Raw genomic sequence first — 21,459 nt, 5'->3', positions numbered from 1 at the left:
TAGGCCAAAAAAAAAAAAAAAAAAAAAAAAAAAAAAAAAAAAATAATACAAACGGCGAAGCCAGTGACGAATCATATATAACCCGCTAAATCGATCACAAAGTATTGCCAGGACTATCTCGTCTAAAGGAATAGTGCCGTTGAACAATGACAATAGGAAAGTGCCCTATAGGATCTGAAAAGCCGCCTGAGCCTGCGCCTGAGAATGAAGACAGCAATGGAGAATGGATGTAATAGCCGGAGCTTTGCATTATATTTCTCATATCGAAATATCCACAAAATGGAAATCAATCTGGCAAAACTAGATCAAGAAGTCCAGCTGGGCTGTTCCAAGGTAAAGCGATTCAAGGTTGGGCAAATTTCAGGACCGGGGCACATCGGAGCCATCGACCAGTATTGAATTCAGTGCTCGTATGTCAGGTAACACTGTAAATTGCAGGGGAATGAGAACGCCGTCAGAAATTGCCCATGCCGAGATAGAGCCTTGAAAAGTTCAGGCCAAAATGATGTGAACTGCACTCCGGGCAGAGGGGTATTGCTACACCCACCGGTGCTTAGAACTCCACAGTCCATATGTGAAGCCCTTTCGTGGGATTAATCACTCATTGGGAGTGAACGAAAATTGGCAACACGGGATATGAAATCTCCTGGAATGATATTGAGAGGGAACTTCGAGCTATGCTGCGAGCTGATGGCTCCAGTCACTTCAAAGCGAGCAAACTCACCGTACATATTGTGCCAATAATAGAAATGTGTTCTTCAATGTCCTTAATCTTATCGCTATAGGAAATAAACTCTTGTAACCTCCCAGATACGAGAGAAAATCCTAGTGTTGTCACAGCTTCAGGAACGCGACCATTCGGTGCAGGGGGTTCTTCTGCAAGCACAGGAACAGAGTTGGCAAAGGTACCCCAAACACGGGTTTGGATTTGGAATCATGCAGCCAGCATCAGCCGGGGTTCAGCGTCGTAGCCTGAAGCTGGCATCTTAAGCTGGAGTTGGGTCTTCTGTTTCGATTCCATCGATTCACCTCCCGCCGTGGACGACAACCATCGCCGTTTGCCGCGACTTTTTTCCAAGTCGCTGAGAATCCATACCACGTGGCAAAACAAACTAACCCAAGCTGGAGTAGTTACATGACTAGTTATGTAATCAATGTGGCCGTTGATCCGGGCCTTGGCACAGCGCTAAAAGGGAGCGAACCGCAAACAACGTCTTGAAAGTCTCGGTTTGCCGACAACGCTATCAAAAGAATACATCGATATATACACGGAGGACATCTTTGTTACTATACATAGATCTGACGGAAGCAGCTCCCCGAGTTCCTCCCCCCCGGTATCTATCCAAATCCATCATTCGTGGGCCACGCCGCCTTGCTCTCAATGCTCTGCTGCGAATAACGCCCGTGAAAAAAGCAGATAGAATGACATGAAGATCAGCAAGAATTTAAAGATAGGCCCTGGAATCTGCAGTTGGAAGCTATCTCCCCCCTGAGACATCCACTGGAGGGCTCTATCGCGTCCTTTCGGCTTGTCGTCCACTTTCGCGAGCCGGTGTCCGATCATAACCATCCGCATAGCGGACTCGGCACTCTCACTCAGGAGCTTCGGGGCATGCGCCACTGCATCCTCGAGGCTTGTCGGACCCTGGATAATGCTGGTAAAAGCATCTATTCCTGCGTCGTAATTGACCGCGGCACCTGTCCCGATCGTTCCGGCAATAGCAACCACAGGAAGGCCACGGCGTTTTGCGCGGAGTGCCACTTCCCCTGGTATTTTCCCCCGGGGAGTTTGGTAATCGATCCCACCCTCGGCAGTGAATATCAGGTCGCATTCATCAAACAACTTTTCAATTCCAAAATATTCAATGATTGCCTCGAACCTGGGTCGCAAGGTCGCCCCCATTAACACTAAGCCAGCCCCAAGTCCACCGGAAGCACCCCCACCAGGTATTGTGCCCACGTCTATTCCTATCGCGCGCTTTACTATGGCTGCGTAGGTTTCCAATGCCAAGGAAAGCTGGTCGACTTGGTCTGCTGTCGCACCCTTTTGCGGGCCATAGACTCTTGCAACGCCGTTGGGCCCGCACAGTACGTTCTTCCAATTGCAGAGAACATCGACTCGCACCTGCTTGAGTCGAGGATGGACTCCTGAGAGGTCAATTCTGGCGAGATTACCAAGCGCCCCTCCACCGGTGGCTGGAGGCAGTTCGTATCCTTCTTTGTCAAAAAACCGTGCTCCAAGCGCTTGGCACATGCCCACCCCGCCGTCGCTTGTTCCAGAGTCCCCGCAGCCGATGAGGATCCGGTCTGCGCCTTCGTTTAACGCAGCGTTTATCAGTTCTCCCACACCGTATGTTGTCGTATTGGCTGGGTTTCGTCTGTCTTTGGGTACCAAGCGGAGTCCAGCGGCTTCAGCAATCTCTATTACTGCGGTTCGTGGCTGTCGGCCTCCGAGGAACCCATAGTACGCGTCCACCTTTTCCATTACTGGACCGGTGACATTCAATCGTTTGTGCTCGCCACCAGTTGATGCCACAAGAGCATGAGCAAACCCTTCACCTCCATCGAACAGTGGTACCTTTCGGACCTTTGCATCTGGCACGGCGCGCAAGATCCCGGCTTTGATACAATCTGCGGCGCCATGAGGGTCGAGGCTCTCTTTGAAACCACTTGGTGCCACAAGGATATTCATATTTGCATCCGTCAAAAGAGGTATGAACAAGAGAGAAGTTGAAACCAGGGAAAAAAAAAAAAGGAAGGGAAAGAAAGCAAAGGTAATCCAATTGTTTGAGTATCGTTAATCATAAGAGCACTCTGACAAACAGAAGTTCTTCGTTAATGACATCTTGAGAGTGAATTTATATGGTCGCTCGGCCGGAAAGCTTAACCAATGCATCACGAACAACAGTCGAAAAGCCACAGTGCAATGTCTGAGGCGAGGCAAATGGGAGTGGCCTTGTACGATCTGCGTTAAATGCAACTGTGGTCAGCGTTTCTAGATTCCTATTTCTGTTTTAACCCAGGGAAGGAGTCTGGCGGTTTGTCGGTTCAGGGCCCAAGAACCTCAAGGGTCTCAGATAGGCCCATCCATGGAGCGTTGTGGACATCCTTGAAGCGAGGTCCTGCCAGAGACGGTCCCGTTTCGGCCTCCATTCGCAGCTTGAGGCGGATCGGTTGACGTGTCATGAGTTCGAAGATTCAGTGACGCCGCATTCCCGATACTTCGATGGCATTAACGTCCGGGTTGTGTGCAGCTCGGCACTGCTGGGTTGAGAACCGTAGGTAGTATGAGCATATATCCACCTTGATGGTCGGTCGAAGGCGTCACAGGAAAAGGCCAGGCGCGTCTCGAACTTCCGAAATTGATCTAGCGCGATGATGACTAAGCTTAAATCTCGATCTGCTCGCGTGTCACATTGACAATTTAGGCATATTGGCAGCGCCTCACGCAAGGGCCACCAGGTCTGGTCCTGGCAGGCTGCCCATACATACATACCGCCCCCCACACAGCACAACCACTGGATAGCACAGGATAGCCTCCCCTACCCGCGCCTGCATAATCCTTCAGAGGACAATGACGTGTCGATCTTCGTTTGCTCAGAAATGCTTGGCTTTGTTTCGGAGGCGATGTACTCTGAACGGCTTGATCCGTTCTCCTTGATTCTATTCGCCATGGCGCCTAGACCATTGTGTTTTGAGATTTGATCGTGGCTGGGGTAGTATCGTGGCGACGGCCATGCAGCGACTGATGCCACTCGCATCGATCGTTGACGGCCGGCAGTGCAGTGGAGAATCGATGCCGCAATGTCGTCGAATGCGGTCGCACCGTTCCTCAGCGGTGCATATGTGTTATATATATATATGTATATATACATAGTTGTCGGCCGGCAATTAGAGCCCCGTAATTGTGCGCATCTTGTCCATTGTATAGAGTATATGCCCTAAAGCACACCGTTCGTTTCTTTTTTTTTTTGGATATCAATGATTTTGATATACGACAAGGAGAATTGTCAACCCTTGAAGCCTTTTTGTGTCTCCCATTTCTCGTTCTTTTTTGTCCTATCTTTGTTTAGCTTTGATCAAGGTTAATCATTATCATTACCACGCGCATCGAAAAGCACAATGCTCTCGCGCGACATAGAGCCGGACCCGAAGCCCTGGGAATCTTCTCCCATGGACAAGAATGCAGCAGTCGAGCAGGGTTCAATTAAGAACCCATCAGATGGCGAGCAGACAGGCAGTGACCAGGAAGAATCTAAAGAGGATGAGAATTTGGTAACTTCCCTCAGGCTGCCTTTCTTTCTCCTTCTCTTTTCTTTTTTTCTTTTCTTTTCTTTTTTTTTTTTTTTTTTTTGTCTTGAAAGAGTTGAATGGCTAAGTGTCGGAACATCAGGTCACCTGGGACGGTCCAGACGACCCTGCAAACCCCTTGAATTGGGCTCGATCGAAGAAATGGATCTGTACATGGATCATTGCCACCTTTGCTTTTATTTCTCCGCTCTCTTCAACCATGCTTGCGCCAGCACTGCCAACCATCGCAAAAGAATTCAAGATTTCTAGTTCCATGGAGGAGGCTCTGGTCATGTCAATCTTCCTTCTTGCATACGCGATTGGCCCGTTCCTTCTAGGTCCTCTATCCGAAATCTATGGCCGTGTGGTCGTTTTGCAGACGGCGAATATGGTGTATCTAATATTCAACACTCTCTGTGGTATTTCACGTTCGAAGCAGCAGATTCTTGCATTTAGATTCTTGAGCGGTCTGGGAGGGAGTGCGCCTCAAACGGTAAATGACCCGACCGAGAACCCGCCGTCGAAGAAGATTATTAATGTTGGCTTTTGCTACCTAGCTGAACGGCGGTATGCTAAGTGATTGTTGGCGCGCAGAGGAGCGAGGCAAGGCTATTGCAATATATAGCTTTGCGCCGTTCATCGGACCGGTTGTCGGTCCCATCGGTAAAGTCTACGGCTTACCGTGCATCTCGAAATGGGGCATAGCAAAACTAACATGTCTATTAGCCGCCGGCTACATCGCACAGCACACTTCATGGCGCTGGATTTTCTGGGCTACATCGATATTTGATGCGGTTGTCCAGATATTGGCGTTTATATTCCTTAGTGAAACTTACGCACCAAAGATTCTGGCGACAAAAGCGAAAAAGCTGCGCCGGGAAACGGGGAATGAAAATTTACGCACGAAATGGGAGACTCCTGACCGGTCGCTTTTCCAAATTCTGCGCAAGAACTTGTCGAGGCCGTTTATTATGCTCTTTACGCAGCCAGCCATTCAGGTTCTTGGGCTTTACAGAGCGTACCTTTATGGGCTGATGTATCTCGTGTAGGTGTTCTCCTGTTTTTGCATTGCCCTTGTTCCTAGATTGGAAGACTAAAATTGCATGTCTTTTCAGCTTGGCTACGTTCCCGCTTGTATGGGAGCAAGCATATAAGTTTTCCCTCGGAATAGCGAGTTTGCACTATATCTCCCTTGGAATCGGTTTTGTTATCGGATTACAGATATGTGCTCCTCTCAACGATAGGGTAAAGTCCTCCCCAGTTTCGTATTATCTTTCCCCCATTAACCAAACCCAGGCGTACTGTGCCCTTAAGAAGCGTTATTCTCACCCGGGGCAGCCAGAGTTCCGCATTCCTCTCATGATTCCCGCCGGCCTTCTTGTCCCTATCGGTATTTTTCTATATGGGTGGAGCACTCACTATCGCACCCACTGGATCATTCCAGACATTGGCTGCGCTATATTCGCCATGGGCTTGATCATAGGGTTTCAGTGCGTCCAGTCTTACGTCGTCGATTCCTACCCTCGGTATGCAGCTAGTGCAACTGGTGCTGTCGCATTTTTGAGAACGATGGCAGGGTTTGGATTTCCCCTATTTGGCAGCCAGCTGTACGAGACACTAGGACTCGGATGGGGGAATAGTCTGCTTGGATTTATTTCTCTTACCTTGGGAATTTTCGCGCCGTGGGGTCTATGGCATTATGGGGAGAAGTTGAGGGCAATAAGTGGGTATTGCTCTGGATGAGCCGTGTTAACTTAAGCGAAGGGTGACGGCGCTCCTCTTGCAGATCTTGCCCATAACGAATGTCTTCATAGAATGTACATACATATATATACGCGTGGTGGAACCTCTCTACGCTTGTACACACTACATATTCAACTACGGTATACTTTAGCGTATAAAATCGGTTAAATAGACTTCTCCGACATCGGTTTATGGCTTGGCTCCGTGCGCTCCAGAGTTCCTTTAACTGGCTATAGAAAAAATAGAGTAAACGCCGAACTCTTAACTTATTCACGGCACTGAGAACGACGCTGGTCTTTAGTGCCGATTTTGCCGTCTCTCTGCCGGTTCATTGGCCAGTGACGTCGATTCTTGACGCGCGGATCGATCAGCCATGGTCCTCGGCTCGCTGAGAGCTTGGTCCTCAGTCAGTGGTGACATCCAAAACCACAGGAACGAGATCCGTCTAACCAGATCCAGCGCCGATTTATATGGACATCTATGGAGTAGTGGTTATTGGTATGCCGGGATTAACGAGGTTTATTCTGGACAGCAAGCTTGACTTTCAACGGCCTATCTTGAACCAATGGACCTGCGTCTGAGGCCGGGGCGGCCTCTTGAATAATGGATGGAAAGCAAAAAGAAGAGATCAGATGCAATGTTGTATTTCAACGATACCGCTTGGAGGATCTAGGTGAGGACAGAGGAAAAGAGAAATGGCGTAGAAATATATTTTCCTTTCCGAGGTGTAGTAGGTATGCGCTATCTAAGTTAAAAAGGCATCCAATCCTGAGAGACACAATCCTTGGCCCTAATGCAGCATCGCGAAAAATCACTGCGTTTCCGTTAAATATCAGAATATGCTGATGATTGCAGCAGCATACCATTTCGTCACCACGGGCTGCACACAAAACACTTTATCTGATCGCCTAAACAAGAATAACATCGCCAAAGAAGGGCGTTACGTGGAAGCTGGCTACGTCGGGTGAATTCCACGCTCCCAGCTCCTGATTCGGATAGGTGGCCGGAGAAGTGACGGTGCGGAAGAAGTTCATTCTCCATCGAGAAAGGCGAGGCCGATCGACATTGAACAACGCCAGAGGAATTTTGACTTCCGACACCCAAGTCTGGGCCTTGCGGTCCAGGGTCGTGATAGACGTGAATCCATCGGCAGCAGGGTCGCTCACAAAAAAGTGATCAAAAGGCGCACCCTCCTTACGCACCTTGGACGGATTGTATACGAAACTCTGGTAGGTGACATTGTTCGGACTAACTTCAAACTCGAAGTAGGTCTGTGGATCGTTCGTGCCGTGGTAGATGAAGGCTTCCATGACCTCGTATTTCCAGATGTCATCGTTTGTGCGGTGCTTGGGGTCGAAGTAGAAGTTAGTCTCATCGAAGGCCTTGAAGGTGAACTGGAATGCTGTCGGCTCCCAGCAAAGGTCGACCTGGGTGTTGGGGAAGGCCTTCATTTCGGGGACGGACTTGTCAAACGAGGCTGTGGCTTTTCTGGGGCACCTCGGGACCGCGAGAGAAGGCCGTCTTTGGGTTCTTTCACTGCCTGGGCTTGCCGAGACAGAGACGGTCGCTGCCAGTAGGCACGTTAAGATAGAAGCCAAGTGCATGATGACAGTATTTTATTAGCTGCTCACTCTTCTTGGAGAGACAGGGAAGATAAAGAGAATGGAGAGACGACTTCACATCTGAGCCGAAGAGAACAGAGCTCTTGAGGAACGGTGAAGCGAAGCAGGTCCCCTCCATTAGATATATAGAATTTTCAGGGATTGCCAGCCCCCATGTTGCCATTTCCGGCCGCACTTCTCAGTTCTTTATGGCGGAATCGGATGGGGATTTGGCTGATGTCGTAGCTCTAAGTTTCATGGTTAATGTAACTTCACCGTGTCCCCGAGATCCACCTTCGCTGAACCCCTGAACTGCTGTGGCATTGGTTGAAAAAGCCCCGAGGATCGCACTGTTCACAAAACATTACGGAGCACAGGGTATCAACTTCAATAATGTTGCTGCGAACAAAAGCTGGTCGCAGTTAATTATCACTCAGAATGGGATTGATTATTATATGGTTCGCGCCAACTTCCTGCGCGAATGCGGAGCTGACATGGGTGTTTCAATGGCGGTTCCTGGTGAGTGATTTTGCTTTGCTGAACACAGCGCAAAGTCCTGCCCCAGTAATAATTTCGAGAGACTCAAAAGGGCTGGCTTCTTCCAGTACGCTAGCAGGTGGTGTGTTGATAGTATTGTGAACATTAAGGTCCCCTGAAACATGAGCTGGAATTACCGCCAGCATGTCTAGAGCTTTGAGGGAGAACCAAAATGCCGCTCTCTTGACGGGATTGACACATTGGCAGTGATGACAAGACAAAGAAAAAAAAAAATTGTGCATAACTAAAGCCGGAAATGATCTTTTTGTGTGCTACTTTCAGGGGTTTCTTGAGATGGTGAGAGACTGGGCAACAGCATTGTGTGCACCCTTACACTGTACAAAAAGTAGCCTCAAAATAGATGTGCTGGACAGGTCAAAGTCTTGACTGTGTGTTACTTCGTCCGTGGTTACTGTAGCTTATGCCGTGGCGTATGGAAAAATCAAAGCTGGCTTTTTGATATTTGATTGCGACTGACTCCCTCAGACTTGGCTGATTCGCACCACATTAACTAGTCCGTGCTGCTGCCAGTTACCTGCAAGCAACCTGAAGAATTAATTACGTTCCTACAGGGGAAGAGACGGTGCCCAAGAAGACCGGCTCCTCGAACATTGGACTGCTGCTTTTCTGGCCGATAAAACCGATCATTTTCGGGTTGCAGTGCACTTCCGGTGGGGAAAGGTTTTCTCGACTCAGACCAACTTTGATAGCTCACCCCAATTCAAGTACGGAGTACTCCGTAGATAAACCCGCTTTTCCCCAAGATGAAGGCGATCTCCTCTTGGAACAACGAACAAGATAAATATATACGTAATTGTTGGCTCCGGACGGGGATTGATCGCCAAGGCGCATCCGGGCCAGGTCGGCGGGTTTGGACTGCGCGAAACGCGTCCACTCACTGCCTCCACCGAACACGCGAGCTCCGACTTTACATAGTTTGTCGTTGCAAGCATGCCGCTTCGTCTTCTTCTCCCTCGATCTCACTTCTGCTGAACCGTTCAATTAGCACTCCTCAACTCCTCAAATGAGGTAAATTGACAACAGCCAGTCACAATGCCCTCAGTAACTAGAATCAAAACCGAAAACCCCCCGACGCATCCTCCGATCGGGACTTCAACACCATCGACGGATGCCCTGGATGAAAGAATATATCAGCGAAAGACAGAAAACCCCAGCTTGTCTTGGGAGCAAATCAGAACGGTGCAGAAACGTTTTGGCTCGTTTACATCCTCATCCGGTTACGCTAACCACTGTTTGCAGAAATGGTTTCCCCAATTAAGACATTGGGAGATGCGAAAGAGGTTTTATGTTGGTTTTGCGTGAACGGAATAGATGATCTTGTCTTACGTGTACGTCTATAGAAAATGAGAGATGCGCGACTTGGAGGACCGTCTGTACGCATTGCTACCCCTTGGAGCTATTTGCGCTGTATCGATTGACCGTTGAACAGAATTCTTCGGCCGTGAAGCGCCAGCGTTCGGAAGAGCGTTCTGACGACGAGGATGATAATCAGCCATCCAAGAAAAGCCGCACTGGTTGTGACGACTCCAAGAACGGTATAAACAAATATGATGTCTCGTCACCTTCTAGATCGCCAAAACTTACGGTGGGTCGTTGGTTGTCCCCCAATCTCTATGTCAAGACGACAGCTGATAGCAAAAATGGCAGCGGGCGAGCACCACTCCTAATTTGACACCGAAGCAACTATCTAGCGGAATGGTTCTCCGTCGGCCTGCTGAGAATTCACACTCAAATCCTTCCTCGTCAAATAGCACCAGTCAGCAAAGCTCTTCCTCTACTACACACCGAACCGCAGCACAATCCAGCAGGTCCTCGACCGCAGCGCCAAACCCACCAAAGCCCATTCCAACTGCTGCCTCCGTCCCACCCAATGGAAACACGGATGACAACGACTGTGACTCACACACCCACAGCCATCCCGATGTCCTCTCTGAAGCCCGACTACAGGGTCTAACTGAGAAGGACTGGCTATATATCTTATCCCGAGCACAGGCCTATTCCGGTGAAAAATTGCGCGCTGATAACCTCGTTGCCAAAGAACGCGAAGCGCACATGCGCCTCGAACTCCTCGAAACACAGCTCGCAGAAACCAAGAGAGAGCGCGACAAGCTAATACACCAATTCGCATCGGCGTCCGCAGCCTCTCCGGGGTCCAGCACGGCCGTCGATTCTCATTTGAAAACCGAAAGGGTGCTGGACGAGCTTATCGAGCATGCTGTGGAAGTAAAATCTATCTTCGACAAGTTATGGATGACTAGCAAGGTATACATAGCGCAGAAGGTGTGGGAGTCAGCAGAGTTGGAGGCGCTGGTGCTAAAGGGTAGCACGGTCCTTACGAAAATTGACAGAATCATTAAAGAACAAGAGGCAAGGGGGAAGAGTACCTGTGGTTTGTTTGGATGCTAATATGGGATTGCAACTTATGCATTTGTGTTCTGCGGAGTGGCTATTTGAATTACCAAAGATATCTTAACCCGGAGTTGAGGGAATCTTTTCTTTTCTCTGTTACTTAGCCGAATATGAATCCCCGTCGGCTGACTTAAGAGTATATGGCTGGTATAATTGGGTGGTGACTTCGGGCTGGGGTGATTACAGATTTGCACGGAGTGCTCACAAAATGGATCAGCATATTTGCACCGTATGAAATTGAAGTGTCAAAATTATTCCTTCTTTGCCAGCTAGTTTTAACTACCCATAGGCCAGTGCTGTGAAGCTCGGCGAACCTTAAACTAGGGTTGTCACATCCCTGCTCCTGGCTCAGGGAATAAATCTCCCCCCTGTATGGGGCTCTATGGATTTATTTGTCCATATTCAATGCCACTCTTGCTGGTGCATACCGCATTGCCTGGGTGAAGTAATTCCAGCTTCATATTGCCATCTATCAATACGTCTTCACCCGTCATGCCATACATAGATGTATCGGTAGCTCCATTATTTCTCTATGTATCACTGTTATGACCGGCTTCTTTGGTGTATAAATATGACTTGATAGGCATTCCTGGAGGATTCCTTTTTCTACACTAGCATCGTTCTCGATATCGTCTTTGAAAAGTCACCCAGACTTACCGGTACCGCTTAACCACATATCATCAGGCCACAGTGAGAACCAGTGCTAATCATGCCCGAAGAAACTTTCAAAGTCAACAGCACATTCTTCAAAGCTCCCCCGGGAATACAGCCTGGCTATTTTTATAGGATCTATACAGCCAGCGGATCTTACAAATACCTTCACGCAGACGATCCCACGCCCCGTGGGCCCGATTCAAAAGGCGAGAATCTGGATTTCAAGGCCATCCCCAAGGGCAATTGGGTCGTGGGCAGCCTCCAGCCCAGCCGGAAGAGCCAGGGAAAGTTCAGCCTGGGTGCGACCAGCACAACGCCGCTCAAGGGGATCGAGAGAACCTGGCATCAAAAAAGGGTTGACATCCAAGATTTGCAGGAGTCCAGGTACGTTCACCTTGATGAGGATGAAGATCTTATATTTGATAATCTCTGGCACCTCTACTCGATGCCTCATATCCATCAGGACAGAGCTATCGGCAAAACCATTTCTGTTCCACATGTTGCGTACTTTGCATACTTCCCAAGTGTTGTGGAGTTGCTTCAGCGGGAGTCAGATATGTACCGGACCATCCAAGGGCAGGGTATTGGGGATGAGTTTCTGGGTTACATCACAGAGAGTCAGAGCAGGATCATTGGGATTCTTGTTGGATGCAAAGGATCCGAATCCGACTTTGATCAGGATATACCGGGGGCAGAGGACATTGGAGCATGCCAGTCGGTACTTTCAAAACTGCAGAGACTTGGTATTTCACTCGGCACGGTGTGGCCGGAGTCATTCTGGATCCGCAACAACAAAGCCACCATCAGCAGCTTTGCCACTTGCGTTCGGGATGCAAATGTCCAGGCTATGGAACGCGAGATGAAGAGCGTCGAGCGTGCGTTCGCAGACCCATTGGACGTGAGGAATTTGAGCAAGGAGTTGAGAGAACAAGTTGAAGCTATTTTTCGGCGGGACGGCAAGCTGCACCAAGTTGTTATTTTCCAGGGTCGATCCCATAAATACCATCTTTCGAAATGTTGAAGTACAGTGAAGATGATACATTTCTCGTTGAAGTACGGAGTACTCCGTTAGCAGGAATGCAACTCTATGGAGAAGGAGGATCCGCAACATGAGAATGAGACCTGTCGCAGTCTTTGTAAAAGCCATGTCCTCCGATAGAGTGTTTCATGCAGACGCGAGGAGCCAGTCAGAGCAGACCAGGTTTCAACGATCATCATGATTCATGACATGCAGAAAAAATGGAGCCACGCACGGGCCAAGACCAGATTGCTCGTTTTCCCCGAGAACTAGGGGAGTGTGCAAGAAACGGAATTGCACATGCCAACAGACAAGTTCTTAAGTGCTTTCCACATGGTCGAGTTGTTGGGCGTGAACCCGAGCAGTCCCGTGTGCTAGTTAGCGCGTGATGCAAGGCAGCCCAAAGTAAGCTTGGCAATTCCGACTGTTTTGCTGTCTAACATCTGGCAGCAAGAGTCTGGACGTCATGACCGGCACACTTGATTGACGGGTATTGACTTATTCTCAAATTCCGAATTCGACAACAAAACAAAGCATCATCAGCTGCACGGAGTACTCCAGACTATCCCCTCGTCCGGCCGCCAGGCAAAATTAGCGCCTTGGCATCAGATTACAAACTACAGTATTAATGGCGTTTTTCTGACCAATAGGTTCACACGCTAAAATATTATATACATACCTTTCTCCGGGAAGTTCTGCGGCTATTCTAGAAGCGGCTAGCGGCGCAGAGCCTGACGTCACGGCTGGGGCTCTCGGCAGTTTAAGCTTAACCATTGGCGGGGGACCGCTGGATCACGTGGGGCCCGCCAGCCCTGAAAATTACCCACTCTCGCCCGTGACCGTCACGAACAACCCCGTCTGCGCCGTGCCGCGCCGATTACTTCATTGTTTTGTCACCGAATTTCACCATCCGCCCCTTTATCGATAAGCGACACTATTTTAAGTCCCCTCGCCCGCTTCCTTTTCGTCCCATCATCACCTCCTTCACTGCAATTCTATTGACCACGCTGCCGCTCTTTCTGAGGTACGTCTCTTCCTCAGCCGAATTCTTGACTTCAGTGTGCTGAATGTTCAGCCTTATGGACTTTAGACCACTTCATCTTTTGCACCGGATCTTTCTCTACGAATTTGCTCCCCCGCCCGGATAGCCCGTCCTGTATCCTAAACGAGAACAACGCTGCTCTGGCATCGAATAGCGCCTGCATCTCGTCTATATACACCTCTTTCCCTCCATTCGGTCCCCTGACTGAAAACGAGCGTCCTTCGGCCCTCAGAGCCAGCTTCGGTAAACCTACGAGATCGAGTCGTCTGCCTTCGCCATCATGCTCGACCATCGTCGTGCTCACGAGAGCAAGAAGACCGTCTCTCGAAAATCGGCCAAGCGAGATGCCGATCGTTTGACTTCCCTGATTTATTCGTCACCCTCCGCTATATCTGCCTCTCGACAGAACTCCCGCGACGTTTCTCGGAACGCTTCGCGAGACGGGTCTCGTAATGTTTCCCGTGATATCTCTCGAGTTCAATCCCGTGTCCAATCCCGGGTTGTTTCTCGAGACGCATCTATCAGTCCAAGTAGAGACCAGTCGGATGATGAATATGAAACGAGCAGCGAGAGTGGAACCTGTCCGAGGTATGCTCCGCACCCGTGTTCGTTCCTTGTGTGTGTTTTTATCGACATCAACTGACGTGTGTGACTCTTTAGTACCGCTTCATGGGACGAACGTGGGTACGAAGATTTTGAAGCCGGAATAAAACAAGACAGACCCCTAGCTACTGTTGTGAACGACCTTATTGACCGGAAACACAACTCACTCCAGGCTCGAGAAGAAAATCTGGCCGCCTACGGGCGCATTCTGGCGCGCCACTACGCGGCAGATGAGATGGAACACAATGTGGGAAATCTTTTGACGGCTTTCTTGCAAAGTATCAAGCAGGAATCGACAGAAAAGGAGACAATTCTAGCGTTGAAGGCGATAGCGCTTACGGCGGTAACGACGTTGAGCGGTGCCGTGTACGACAAGACAGGCTCGGTTGTTCGACGGAAGATAGCCGGCTCTTCGTCTCTTGCGATCAAATCAGCTGCGATACGCTGTTTGGGTGCATCTGCGTTCTTCGGCGGTGCATCCGAAGATGAATTGTTGGACGAGATGGAATTTTTGATGGAAATTATCATGTCAGACGGCCACTTTATTGAAACTCCAGACGATCCGGAAATCGTCACGGCAGCTCTGCAGGAATGGGGCCTCCTTGCAACCGGAGTCGATGACTTGGAACATCTCAGCGAAGACGCAATGGAGACCTTTGCGGATCAGCTCGACAGCACCGAGCCTGAGGTGCAAACCGCAGCAGGGCAAAACATCGCACTCCTCTACGAGAAAAGCTTCTCTCCCCAAGAAGAAGACGAAGAAATCGACGAGTCAGAATATGATCTACAGATCTCCCACGATGATATCTCCCAGGATGATTACCGTGACGACAACGGCGCGCTGCTCGTACAGCGCTACAAGCCGTATCACAACACACCTGCCATCGAAGGGAAGATCCAGGACCTTGCCAAAATATCCGGTCGTCACATTAGCAAGAAATCCAAGCGCACCCTCCACATGCACTTTGACGCTATCCTTACGACCATTGAAAACCCGCGTCACGGTCCGCGATTCAGACAGTCCATCGACCACGAGAAGAGCGAGTCCTACGGCACCCGTGCTGGGCTAAAATTCCACCGCTTCGCACCCTTAAATCTCAACAGATGGTGGAAATGGTGCAGAATGGCTGCGCTGCAGAGGCTGTTGGCAGGCGGCATTGTTGAACATTATCGCGCGAAGAGCAGAGCCATTGTCGAGTATCTACCGGGGCTATCCATGGATGCCCCCGAGAAAGGAAGACAAAGACGTGGGAAGGATCGAAGGAAAGTGGGAGAGTCGAGTGGTAGAGGTGGAGAGATGGGAATGCTATACGATACCTTGCACGGTTAAAATCTCTTTTTTGGTGGGTTCGGTGATTAAGTTATGGCTTCTGTGTCAGTTTGCTTGCGATATTCGGTTTGGGTTGGCGAGAGAAGGCTATGAAAATTTCGTGTTTGACGTTTTGGATAGAGGGGCTTTTGCATCTAATAAGTTTATGCATGAAGAAAAATGTTGGGAGGGTTTCTACTCGCTCAGGAGAATGGAATTACTATTGCATTGTTTTACTTACAGCCATCAGAGTGCAAAAAGTTCCAAAACACAACGGACATTGACTATGATGTTTATATACACACCTCTTAAAGTCTTCAGTCTGAACACACTAATATTATGATCAACCCAATTCTTATACTATCGATTGATTTATCCATGACATAAAACCGGGAGAAGAAGAAAGTAGCTCCTATCCTTTCGAAACCCTAAACACCTATGAAAGAAGCTAAAGGACGAGCGAGTACCATGAAGTTTTTCCCCATAGAAATACACGTAAGAAAACAAAAAAGCTGTCCTGGTTTTCATCTTCGTCCCTTCTTTCCGGCCAACACATTCGCATACATCGTCTTGAATCCGTTGCATAACGCCATCATGTCTGGATATGGGTTCCGTTGCAATTCGTATCCCTGGGGAATCACTTTTACTGGCCAGCTGTTCATTGACGCATTTTGGCCCGCCTTGAAGCACAGGTGGAAGTAGCCCGGGTGTTTGGGGTCGATGCAAAAGGCGTAGGCAGAACGAGTAGGGTTGGCGGTTGTGTATGTTGTTAACCAACGTTCTATAAAGAGGAATCGGTTAGCGTGAGGATAAATAACGAAATGTAAATACCCACCTGTAGCCTCTTTTGAGCCGGACTGATATTTCTCATGGATTGTCATATCATCCACCTTTCTTGCCATGGCCTTGACATGATTGACAATCAACTCGTCGAGATCGCTGTACGAATACTTCCCGCCAATTTTGAGAATTTTGCCGACGGAGAACTCGTTTTCTTTGTCAAGTTCTAACACATCAATATGCTGGTATACTCCATCTGACACCTTCCATGTTACTGCGAGATGGTCAGGGCCCTTAGAGGAAGGTCGAATGACTGCGTCTCCACGACTTTGCGAAGCGAGGAATTCCTCAGCCTGAGGACCATTGAATGGGCGGAAAAGCGGATGCTTAATAACTCTGAGTGTACGAGTGCTCGTCTTAGTCTCCTCCTTCATTGCTTCTTGATCTTGGTGCTCTTGCTTGTCATCCCATTCATCGCGCATATGATCGAATTCGCGGCGATACGGCCTAATGACCTGGTCTTCGCGGAGAGATGCGTTGGCAATGAAAGCTTTGCGGTTCAAGTAGAGCAGTTTCGCAGGGACAGTTTGGTGAATGGAATATAGACTTCGGACGGGGATATCATATCGGTCGGTGAGCTCCATCTCGGGTATGAGGACATCAACTCCACAGTCAAGTTTGCCGTCAATGTGGTCGTCGGTTATTCGTTTGATAGTGACAGGTACAACCATGCCTTCGGCCAAGGTGTCCGCAGTCTCGCCGGTAAACATTGTAAAGATGGCATCTGTGCTAAGGAAGACGAATTGCTTTCGTAATTCCTCATAAGGCTGCTGTAGTTCAGCACGTATAGTCTCAAGAGTAGCGCGTTTTCTCTGGTTAAGATTCTTTTCGAGTTGCTCGGCATACTCTTCCAGAATAAGGTCGTTGACTTTTTCTTGAGCATCCTCCTTAACGAGCTTTCTAACGATAGCGCCGGGCCCGTTCTCATCTGTCTCCGCTTTGATATCTTCTTCATCGAGTTCGAGCGCATCGGCGGCCATCTTGCGACCAATATCATAGTCTTCTGGATGAACACGAGTATTGTCCAAATAATCAGTGTCGGGATCGGCCGTGTCGTAGTCGATGTAGAGGAAACTGGCACAATTGTTCCATACTTTCACGCCCATTGCAGGATACTGCGCGTTGACTCCTAGTAACTCCATGCGGTTATTCACAACACCACCGTTCATGTTGATGATTTTCAGCAACTGGGAGGCCTTTCGAGGGCCGAGACCGCTCACATAAGTGAGAAGGTTAGCGGTAGCCGGATCATTGACAGCTTCATTGATATCCACACCACATAAGTTCACCATATCAACCAAAGCACTTTCGAGTTGCTTCAAGAGCTTCTCCTGAGAGATAAGTTGCTGGCCTGGTTTAAATTGAATAGACACTATGTCCCGTCCTAACGAAGCGTACTCTTTCATTGGATTCTGTAGATATTTGGCGAGAGAAACGCAGTAGATGGTCAATGGGTGAAGACCGGGGTGCTCTGATCTGGCCTTGTCGCTGGTATGATACAGTCTTGCCACTTCGTCGTTCACTATGACTACTTCGAGAGGATCGCTAACTTCATCATCATTATCGTTGGTATATGGCGAGCTGCGGAGATTCTTTGCATCGATGAGCTCTGCGAGTTGCTTGTAAAGTTTGCGGGTTTCTGGAGACATCCCGGAAATGCCAATCACATCAGGTTTGCGCCGTTCGACGAGATCTATGAGAGAGTTCACGTCTCTACCGTCTGAAATCATGCGGTCTGGATCACCGAGAGTGAGGTCGGTAAATTTGCCGTTTTCCAAGACTCGGCCATCCTCTTCAACCCACGCCCAGTATATTGGGTCTTTGCCAATGATACCAGCACCGGCTGATAAAGTGAGGACACGGGGAATAGTGCCAAGGATCATGCCTTTAGGCTTGTACGGAGCTTGATCGAGTCGTAAGGAGAAAGCTTCTCGGCATTCCTTAGCGACGTGGTTCTCACATTCAGTCTTGATATTTTCCTTGACTCCGCGACTCATGATCTTGTCGAGCCGTGCAAGTGCCATGTCAAGCACTTCCTTTCTCGCTTTGTTCCAGGCATCGGCTACTTCACTGAAGTTGTCGGATTGGATATCACGATAAAGTCGTTTCTTATAATTATCAAAATTTTGGAACCGAACGTTGACGTCCACCAAGCCTTCTTCTTCCGCTTTCAGCATGCGCAGGAATAGTTCTGGTCGGCGTGCAATGTCACTCAGTTGCTGATTTCGCAAATACTTAAATTCGTAATAAGGGTGATGTTCATCAATCTTTTTTAGGCCCTTTTCAGTCCTGAAACAATCGATAACGCCATTCATATAGAAGGCTCGTCTTAATTCCTTCCTTACTTTTGGGCTCATTATCAACTGTTCTGCAAACATTGTCTTGGCAGCCTTGAGCGCGTGTAAACCGTTTGCAAAGTGAGTGTCAAGGAGCCCGTCCGCCATATCTTCGGGTAGCTCAGTGGGGTCATCAATATGATGTCTCTTTGCTTCCTTCATAGCGTTTTGGGCAAATCCGTCTGGTGTAATTCCGAACGCACGAACAAGACCGTAAGCCTTGCTATTGCGGATACGCTCATAGAAAGTTTTGGTCGCGGCTTTTCGGCGTTGATGAACGGCCCCATTCTCTCCATTTCCATTCACCATCGCAACATCTTTAAGTTCGGATGAGTACTCAAAATAGATATAATCCTGGAGGTCCTGAAGTTCCTCCATGGTCACCACAGCAGGTAACATCTGCTCAAACACTTCGTCTTTGACGTTTGCGACGTTCTTAAGGTTGTCATAGGTCCGCTGAAGGATGTTCCTCTTGTCAACAAGTGCGCGGAACTTTAGGTCATACTCGAAGATATCCCACAGATCAGTCATGTTTAAGAGTTTCTCTGCTCTAATAACGTAGTCCTGCCCATCGGGATTGGGTGCGCTAGGGGACATTGGAACCTTTGCCGCATGAATCAAGTAATCCTTGCGATGTTGAAAGATGAACGGCACTTCCCAGTCATCAGTAACCATAAATTCAAGGACCTTGACAATAGCTCTCTGGAATGGCTCGCGTAAGTCTGGTTCCAGGCGCTTTTTCAGTAACATAAGATTTGAAATCCATATGGCTTCTTCCTTAAATTGTTCTTCGCTCAGGATGACGTGCTTATAAGGCTTTCTTGCTATCTGGTAGCGCTCGGGTTCGTCAGTAAAGCGGATCTCGTTGTCTTCCTCCGTCATCATCTTTTCAGCCAGTTGTGATGGCTCAAAAACATCTTTTAGGTCAAGTGGCTTTTCTTCATCCCCACGTTCTTCTTCATCTTCATCTTCTTCCATTTCAAGGGCGAAGAGATAATCGGTTCCATCACCGAAAGCAGCACGCATATCCTCGAGGGCAGCTTCATCGAGGCCAGTCGCCTCTGTAACAGCAAGTCCAGAGATTCCTTTTTTAACTGGGCGAGCGATCTCTTCGTCTTCCCGCATGCGCTCGCGCTCTTCGTCGGAAAACACATCCTCTTCGATGAAATCATCGAGGTCATCGTGAAGCCCCCTTCTATCTCGGGCACCCATCCGATATCGGTCGACCTCATCCTCCTCTTCGTCGGAGTTGAATATATCGTTGATTCCCTGAGACACGGCACGGTCTCGATCACCTTTATGCCCGCGCTTCAGCCGCTTAAATTTCGACTGTAGGGATGAAAACGCGTATCGTCAGCGAACGTTGAACAAGCAAAGCAATCTCCATTGTGCAGGAGCCATTTACCTCATAAGAAACAGGAGGTTCAAAGTCCGGGTTATTCTCCCCGATAAGATAGATATCTTCCTCGTCCAGGTCCTCATCCTCGAGTGCACGCTCTTCACGGCGTCGCTTTTTCTTTTCTCGTCGTCTTTCAGACCTCTCTTCCTCTTCTTCGTCTTCGTCGACAATGAAACCCTCGCGGACCTGGAGCCATTAGAGATTATTCTATCTGAGGATGATGTTCAGTTGATAAGGCTTACAGCACGAGCGGCGTCTTCATCTTCGTCTTCTTCCTCCTCACTGGAATCGTCATAGTGGCCATTTCGATCAGCAGTGCCTCTAGCTACTTCACCGGTCTCCTCGTCGTAGTCTTCATCATTTTCCTCATCGTCCAACAAGGCCTCATTCTCTAAAAGCTCGGCGGCGCTCATTGCGTTGGGTCTAAATGCCGCCACCAAGTCAAACAAACAAGAATGGGTGTCGCACTCCCTGAAAGCAGTGAAAGCAAAGGAAATCGACAGAAAGTGAGCTTGATCGGGGAGAATGGGGGAAGAGGGTTAAAAAAAATTCCCTGCCTCCCATAGTCCACTCCTTGCGGCCGCCCATCAGCTCAAGTCGGCGTCGTGAGCGCTGAAATCGAGCTAGTCCTCAACAGGCCTAGCTCCTCCCCTGTTGTGGCGAGTTAAATCACGTGAATATATACGCAGCTTAGTCATATATGTGCTTACATAATACATTGTCTTGGTATTTATCACGTGATGCAGCCCGTGGCCTAGAGCGATCGCGGCAGTGTTGCCTTTTTCGGCCACTGGATGCGACGATAAAAGTCGGGGATGATAGTTTGGTGGGCAAAGAATGTTGCTTGTGCCAAAAAAGTTTAAGAGCCCAATAAGCTGACTGGCACGCTCCGTAGACATGACAAGGCAAATGTATGACGATGGCAGTAATATGGAGGATGATACGGAGTACTTCGTAAAAGAGTATGAGCTACCGCGTGGTCGTGTTTGACTTTCGGGCGTCCAACGGTTTAGGGGAGGTTTCAGGCCATGGGATTGGCATGGAAGAACAGCCAACAGGAACCCATACGTACATCAATTATCGCAAAGAACCAACTCGAAATGGAACGTAGAGGGTGACTAACTTATGTGTCGATGTCTGGTCACTCTGTTCTTCTTAGAGCTGCCAATCATTCCCTTAGCCAGTGTTGGCTCCTGTTTCCTGCTCGTTTCTCCATTTGTTCGTCTCACATTTCTATCCAATCTCAGGCAGATTCTCACTTCGTCGCTGAACCCACCCGGATTGCCAACTTGAGCATCCCTGGCATTTAGGCGCTGCATGGGTTCAATACACGCTTTAGCTCAAGTGAACTATTATTATTGCCATTCACTACTCCGTAGTTAGCGCCTTGTGCTAAATTCTCTGAACCTTGCAGAAGCCCAGTCCAATAACCAGTCCAGTCCAACCCCTCTCTCCATGCCAAACTCGCTCGCCGTGTTGTCGACCGCCAACGACCAGTTTTTGTTCAATGCTCGAGCCTTCTGGAATCTTATTTCCGGTCGACGAATGGCCTAAGTTCTCGAGAGTTTTTCTAAATTTGTGAAAATCGTCCACCCGCCCCCGATTTCAGCCCGCAGGTGTCCGGATCTGGAATCTCACAGGCGATCTTCGATATTCC

At 48.9% G+C, this 21,459-nt stretch overlaps 8 protein-coding genes across 8 annotated transcripts; 4 read left to right on the top strand and 4 right to left on the bottom strand.

Moving 5' to 3' along the window:
* Positions 1-1,378: 1,378 nt before the first annotated feature.
* CIMG_00534 (glycerate kinase) lies at positions 1,379-2,692 on the bottom strand (the record flags this gene model as incomplete). Its single annotated transcript, XM_001246762.1, has 1 exon — positions 1,379-2,692. One exon carries the CDS (start codon positions 2,690-2,692, stop codon positions 1,379-1,381), a length of 1,314 nt encoding a protein of 437 aa, XP_001246763.1.
* A 1,223-nt stretch (positions 2,693-3,915) lies between these two features.
* CIMG_00535 (multidrug resistance protein) lies at positions 3,916-6,193 on the top strand. Its single transcript, XM_001246763.2, has 6 exons — positions 3,916-4,275; positions 4,394-4,783; positions 4,848-4,953; positions 5,017-5,335; positions 5,406-5,535; positions 5,587-6,193. Exons 1-6 carry the CDS (start codon positions 4,123-4,125, stop codon positions 6,031-6,033), a joined length of 1,545 nt encoding a protein of 514 aa, XP_001246764.1. The 5' UTR covers positions 3,916-4,122; the 3' UTR covers positions 6,034-6,193.
* A 468-nt stretch (positions 6,194-6,661) lies between these two features.
* On the bottom strand, positions 6,662-7,972 carry CIMG_00536 (uncharacterized protein). Its single transcript, XM_001246764.2, has one exon. The coding sequence runs from the start codon at positions 7,635-7,637 to the stop codon at positions 6,942-6,944; it is 696 nt and encodes a 231-aa protein (XP_001246765.2). The 5' UTR covers positions 7,638-7,972; the 3' UTR covers positions 6,662-6,941.
* A 1,188-nt stretch (positions 7,973-9,160) lies between these two features.
* CIMG_10570 (uncharacterized protein) lies at positions 9,161-10,832 on the top strand. The gene is made up of 4 exons (XM_001246765.2): positions 9,161-9,371; positions 9,432-9,565; positions 9,622-9,777; positions 9,840-10,832. Exons 2-4 carry the CDS (start codon positions 9,536-9,538, stop codon positions 10,596-10,598), a joined length of 945 nt encoding a protein of 314 aa, XP_001246766.2. The 5' UTR covers positions 9,161-9,371; positions 9,432-9,535; the 3' UTR covers positions 10,599-10,832.
* Positions 10,833-11,310: 478 nt separating this feature from the next.
* Positions 11,311-12,276, top strand: CIMG_00538 (uncharacterized protein; the record flags this gene model as incomplete). The annotated part of the gene is made up of 1 exon (XM_001246766.1): positions 11,311-12,276. The coding sequence occupies one exon, from the start codon at positions 11,311-11,313 to the stop codon at positions 12,274-12,276; it is 966 nt and encodes a 321-aa protein (XP_001246767.1).
* A 315-nt stretch (positions 12,277-12,591) lies between these two features.
* On the bottom strand, positions 12,592-13,047 carry CIMG_12866 (uncharacterized protein; the record flags this gene model as incomplete). The annotated part of the gene is made up of 3 exons (XM_004445868.1): positions 12,592-12,647; positions 12,715-12,770; positions 12,953-13,047. 3 exons carry the CDS (start codon positions 13,045-13,047, stop codon positions 12,592-12,594), a joined length of 207 nt encoding a protein of 68 aa, XP_004445925.1.
* A 548-nt stretch (positions 13,048-13,595) lies between these two features.
* CIMG_00539 (IFRD domain-containing protein) lies at positions 13,596-15,248 on the top strand (the record flags this gene model as incomplete). The annotated part of the gene is made up of 2 exons (XM_001246767.1): positions 13,596-13,903; positions 13,976-15,248. The coding sequence occupies 2 exons, from the start codon at positions 13,596-13,598 to the stop codon at positions 15,246-15,248; spliced, it is 1,581 nt and encodes a 526-aa protein (XP_001246768.1).
* On the bottom strand, positions 14,117-20,312 carry CIMG_00540 (transcription elongation factor spt6). Its single transcript, XM_001246768.2, has 4 exons — positions 20,045-20,312; positions 19,809-19,988; positions 16,063-19,732; positions 14,117-16,008 (listed from the first exon to the last, which is right to left on the bottom strand). Exons 1-4 carry the CDS (start codon positions 20,213-20,215, stop codon positions 15,752-15,754), a joined length of 4,278 nt encoding a protein of 1,425 aa, XP_001246769.1. The 5' UTR covers positions 20,216-20,312; the 3' UTR covers positions 14,117-15,751.
* Between the last annotated feature and the right edge of the window lie 1,147 nt (positions 20,313-21,459).

The sequence above is a fragment of the Coccidioides immitis genome, assembly GCF_000149335.2.
Source record: "Coccidioides immitis RS genomic scaffold supercont3.1, whole genome shotgun sequence".
Classification (NCBI taxonomy): domain Eukaryota; kingdom Fungi; phylum Ascomycota; class Eurotiomycetes; order Onygenales; family Onygenaceae; genus Coccidioides; species Coccidioides immitis.
This window is presented reverse-complemented; position numbering and strand designations above follow the sequence as displayed.

Bases quoted from the DNA above. Each gene is read 5' to 3' on its own strand.
- CIMG_00535 (XM_001246763.2), top strand. From the start codon at position 4,123: ATGCTCTCGCGCGACATAGAGCCGGACCCGAAGCCCTGGGAATCTTCT. The intron at 4,954-5,016 runs GTAAAGTCTACG...CATGTCTATTAG, and splicing joins ACCGGTTGTCGGTCCCATCG to CCGCCGGCTACATCGCACAG. The intron at 5,336-5,405 runs GTAGGTGTTCTC...ATGTCTTTTCAG, and splicing joins TATGGGCTGATGTATCTCGT to CTTGGCTACGTTCCCGCTTG.
- CIMG_00540 (XM_001246768.2), bottom strand. From the start codon at position 20,215: ATGAGCGCCGCCGAGCTTTTAGAGAATGAGGCCTTGTTGGACGATGAG. The intron at 19,989-20,044 runs GTAAGCCTTATC...TAATGGCTCCAG, and splicing joins ATGAAGACGCCGCTCGTGCT to GTCCGCGAGGGTTTCATTGT. The intron at 19,733-19,808 runs GTAAATGGCTCC...TCATCCCTACAG, and splicing joins AACCTCCTGTTTCTTATGAG to TCGAAATTTAAGCGGCTGAA.
- CIMG_10570 (XM_001246765.2), top strand. From the start codon at position 9,536: ATGAGAGATGCGCGACTTGGAGGACCGTCT. The intron at 9,566-9,621 runs GTACGCATTGCT...ACCGTTGAACAG, and splicing joins CGCGACTTGGAGGACCGTCT to AATTCTTCGGCCGTGAAGCG. The intron at 9,778-9,839 runs GTGGGTCGTTGG...CAAAAATGGCAG, and splicing joins CTAGATCGCCAAAACTTACG to CGGGCGAGCACCACTCCTAA.
- CIMG_00536 (XM_001246764.2), bottom strand. From the start codon at position 7,637: ATGCACTTGGCTTCTATCTTAACGTGCCTACTGGCAGCGACCGTCTCT.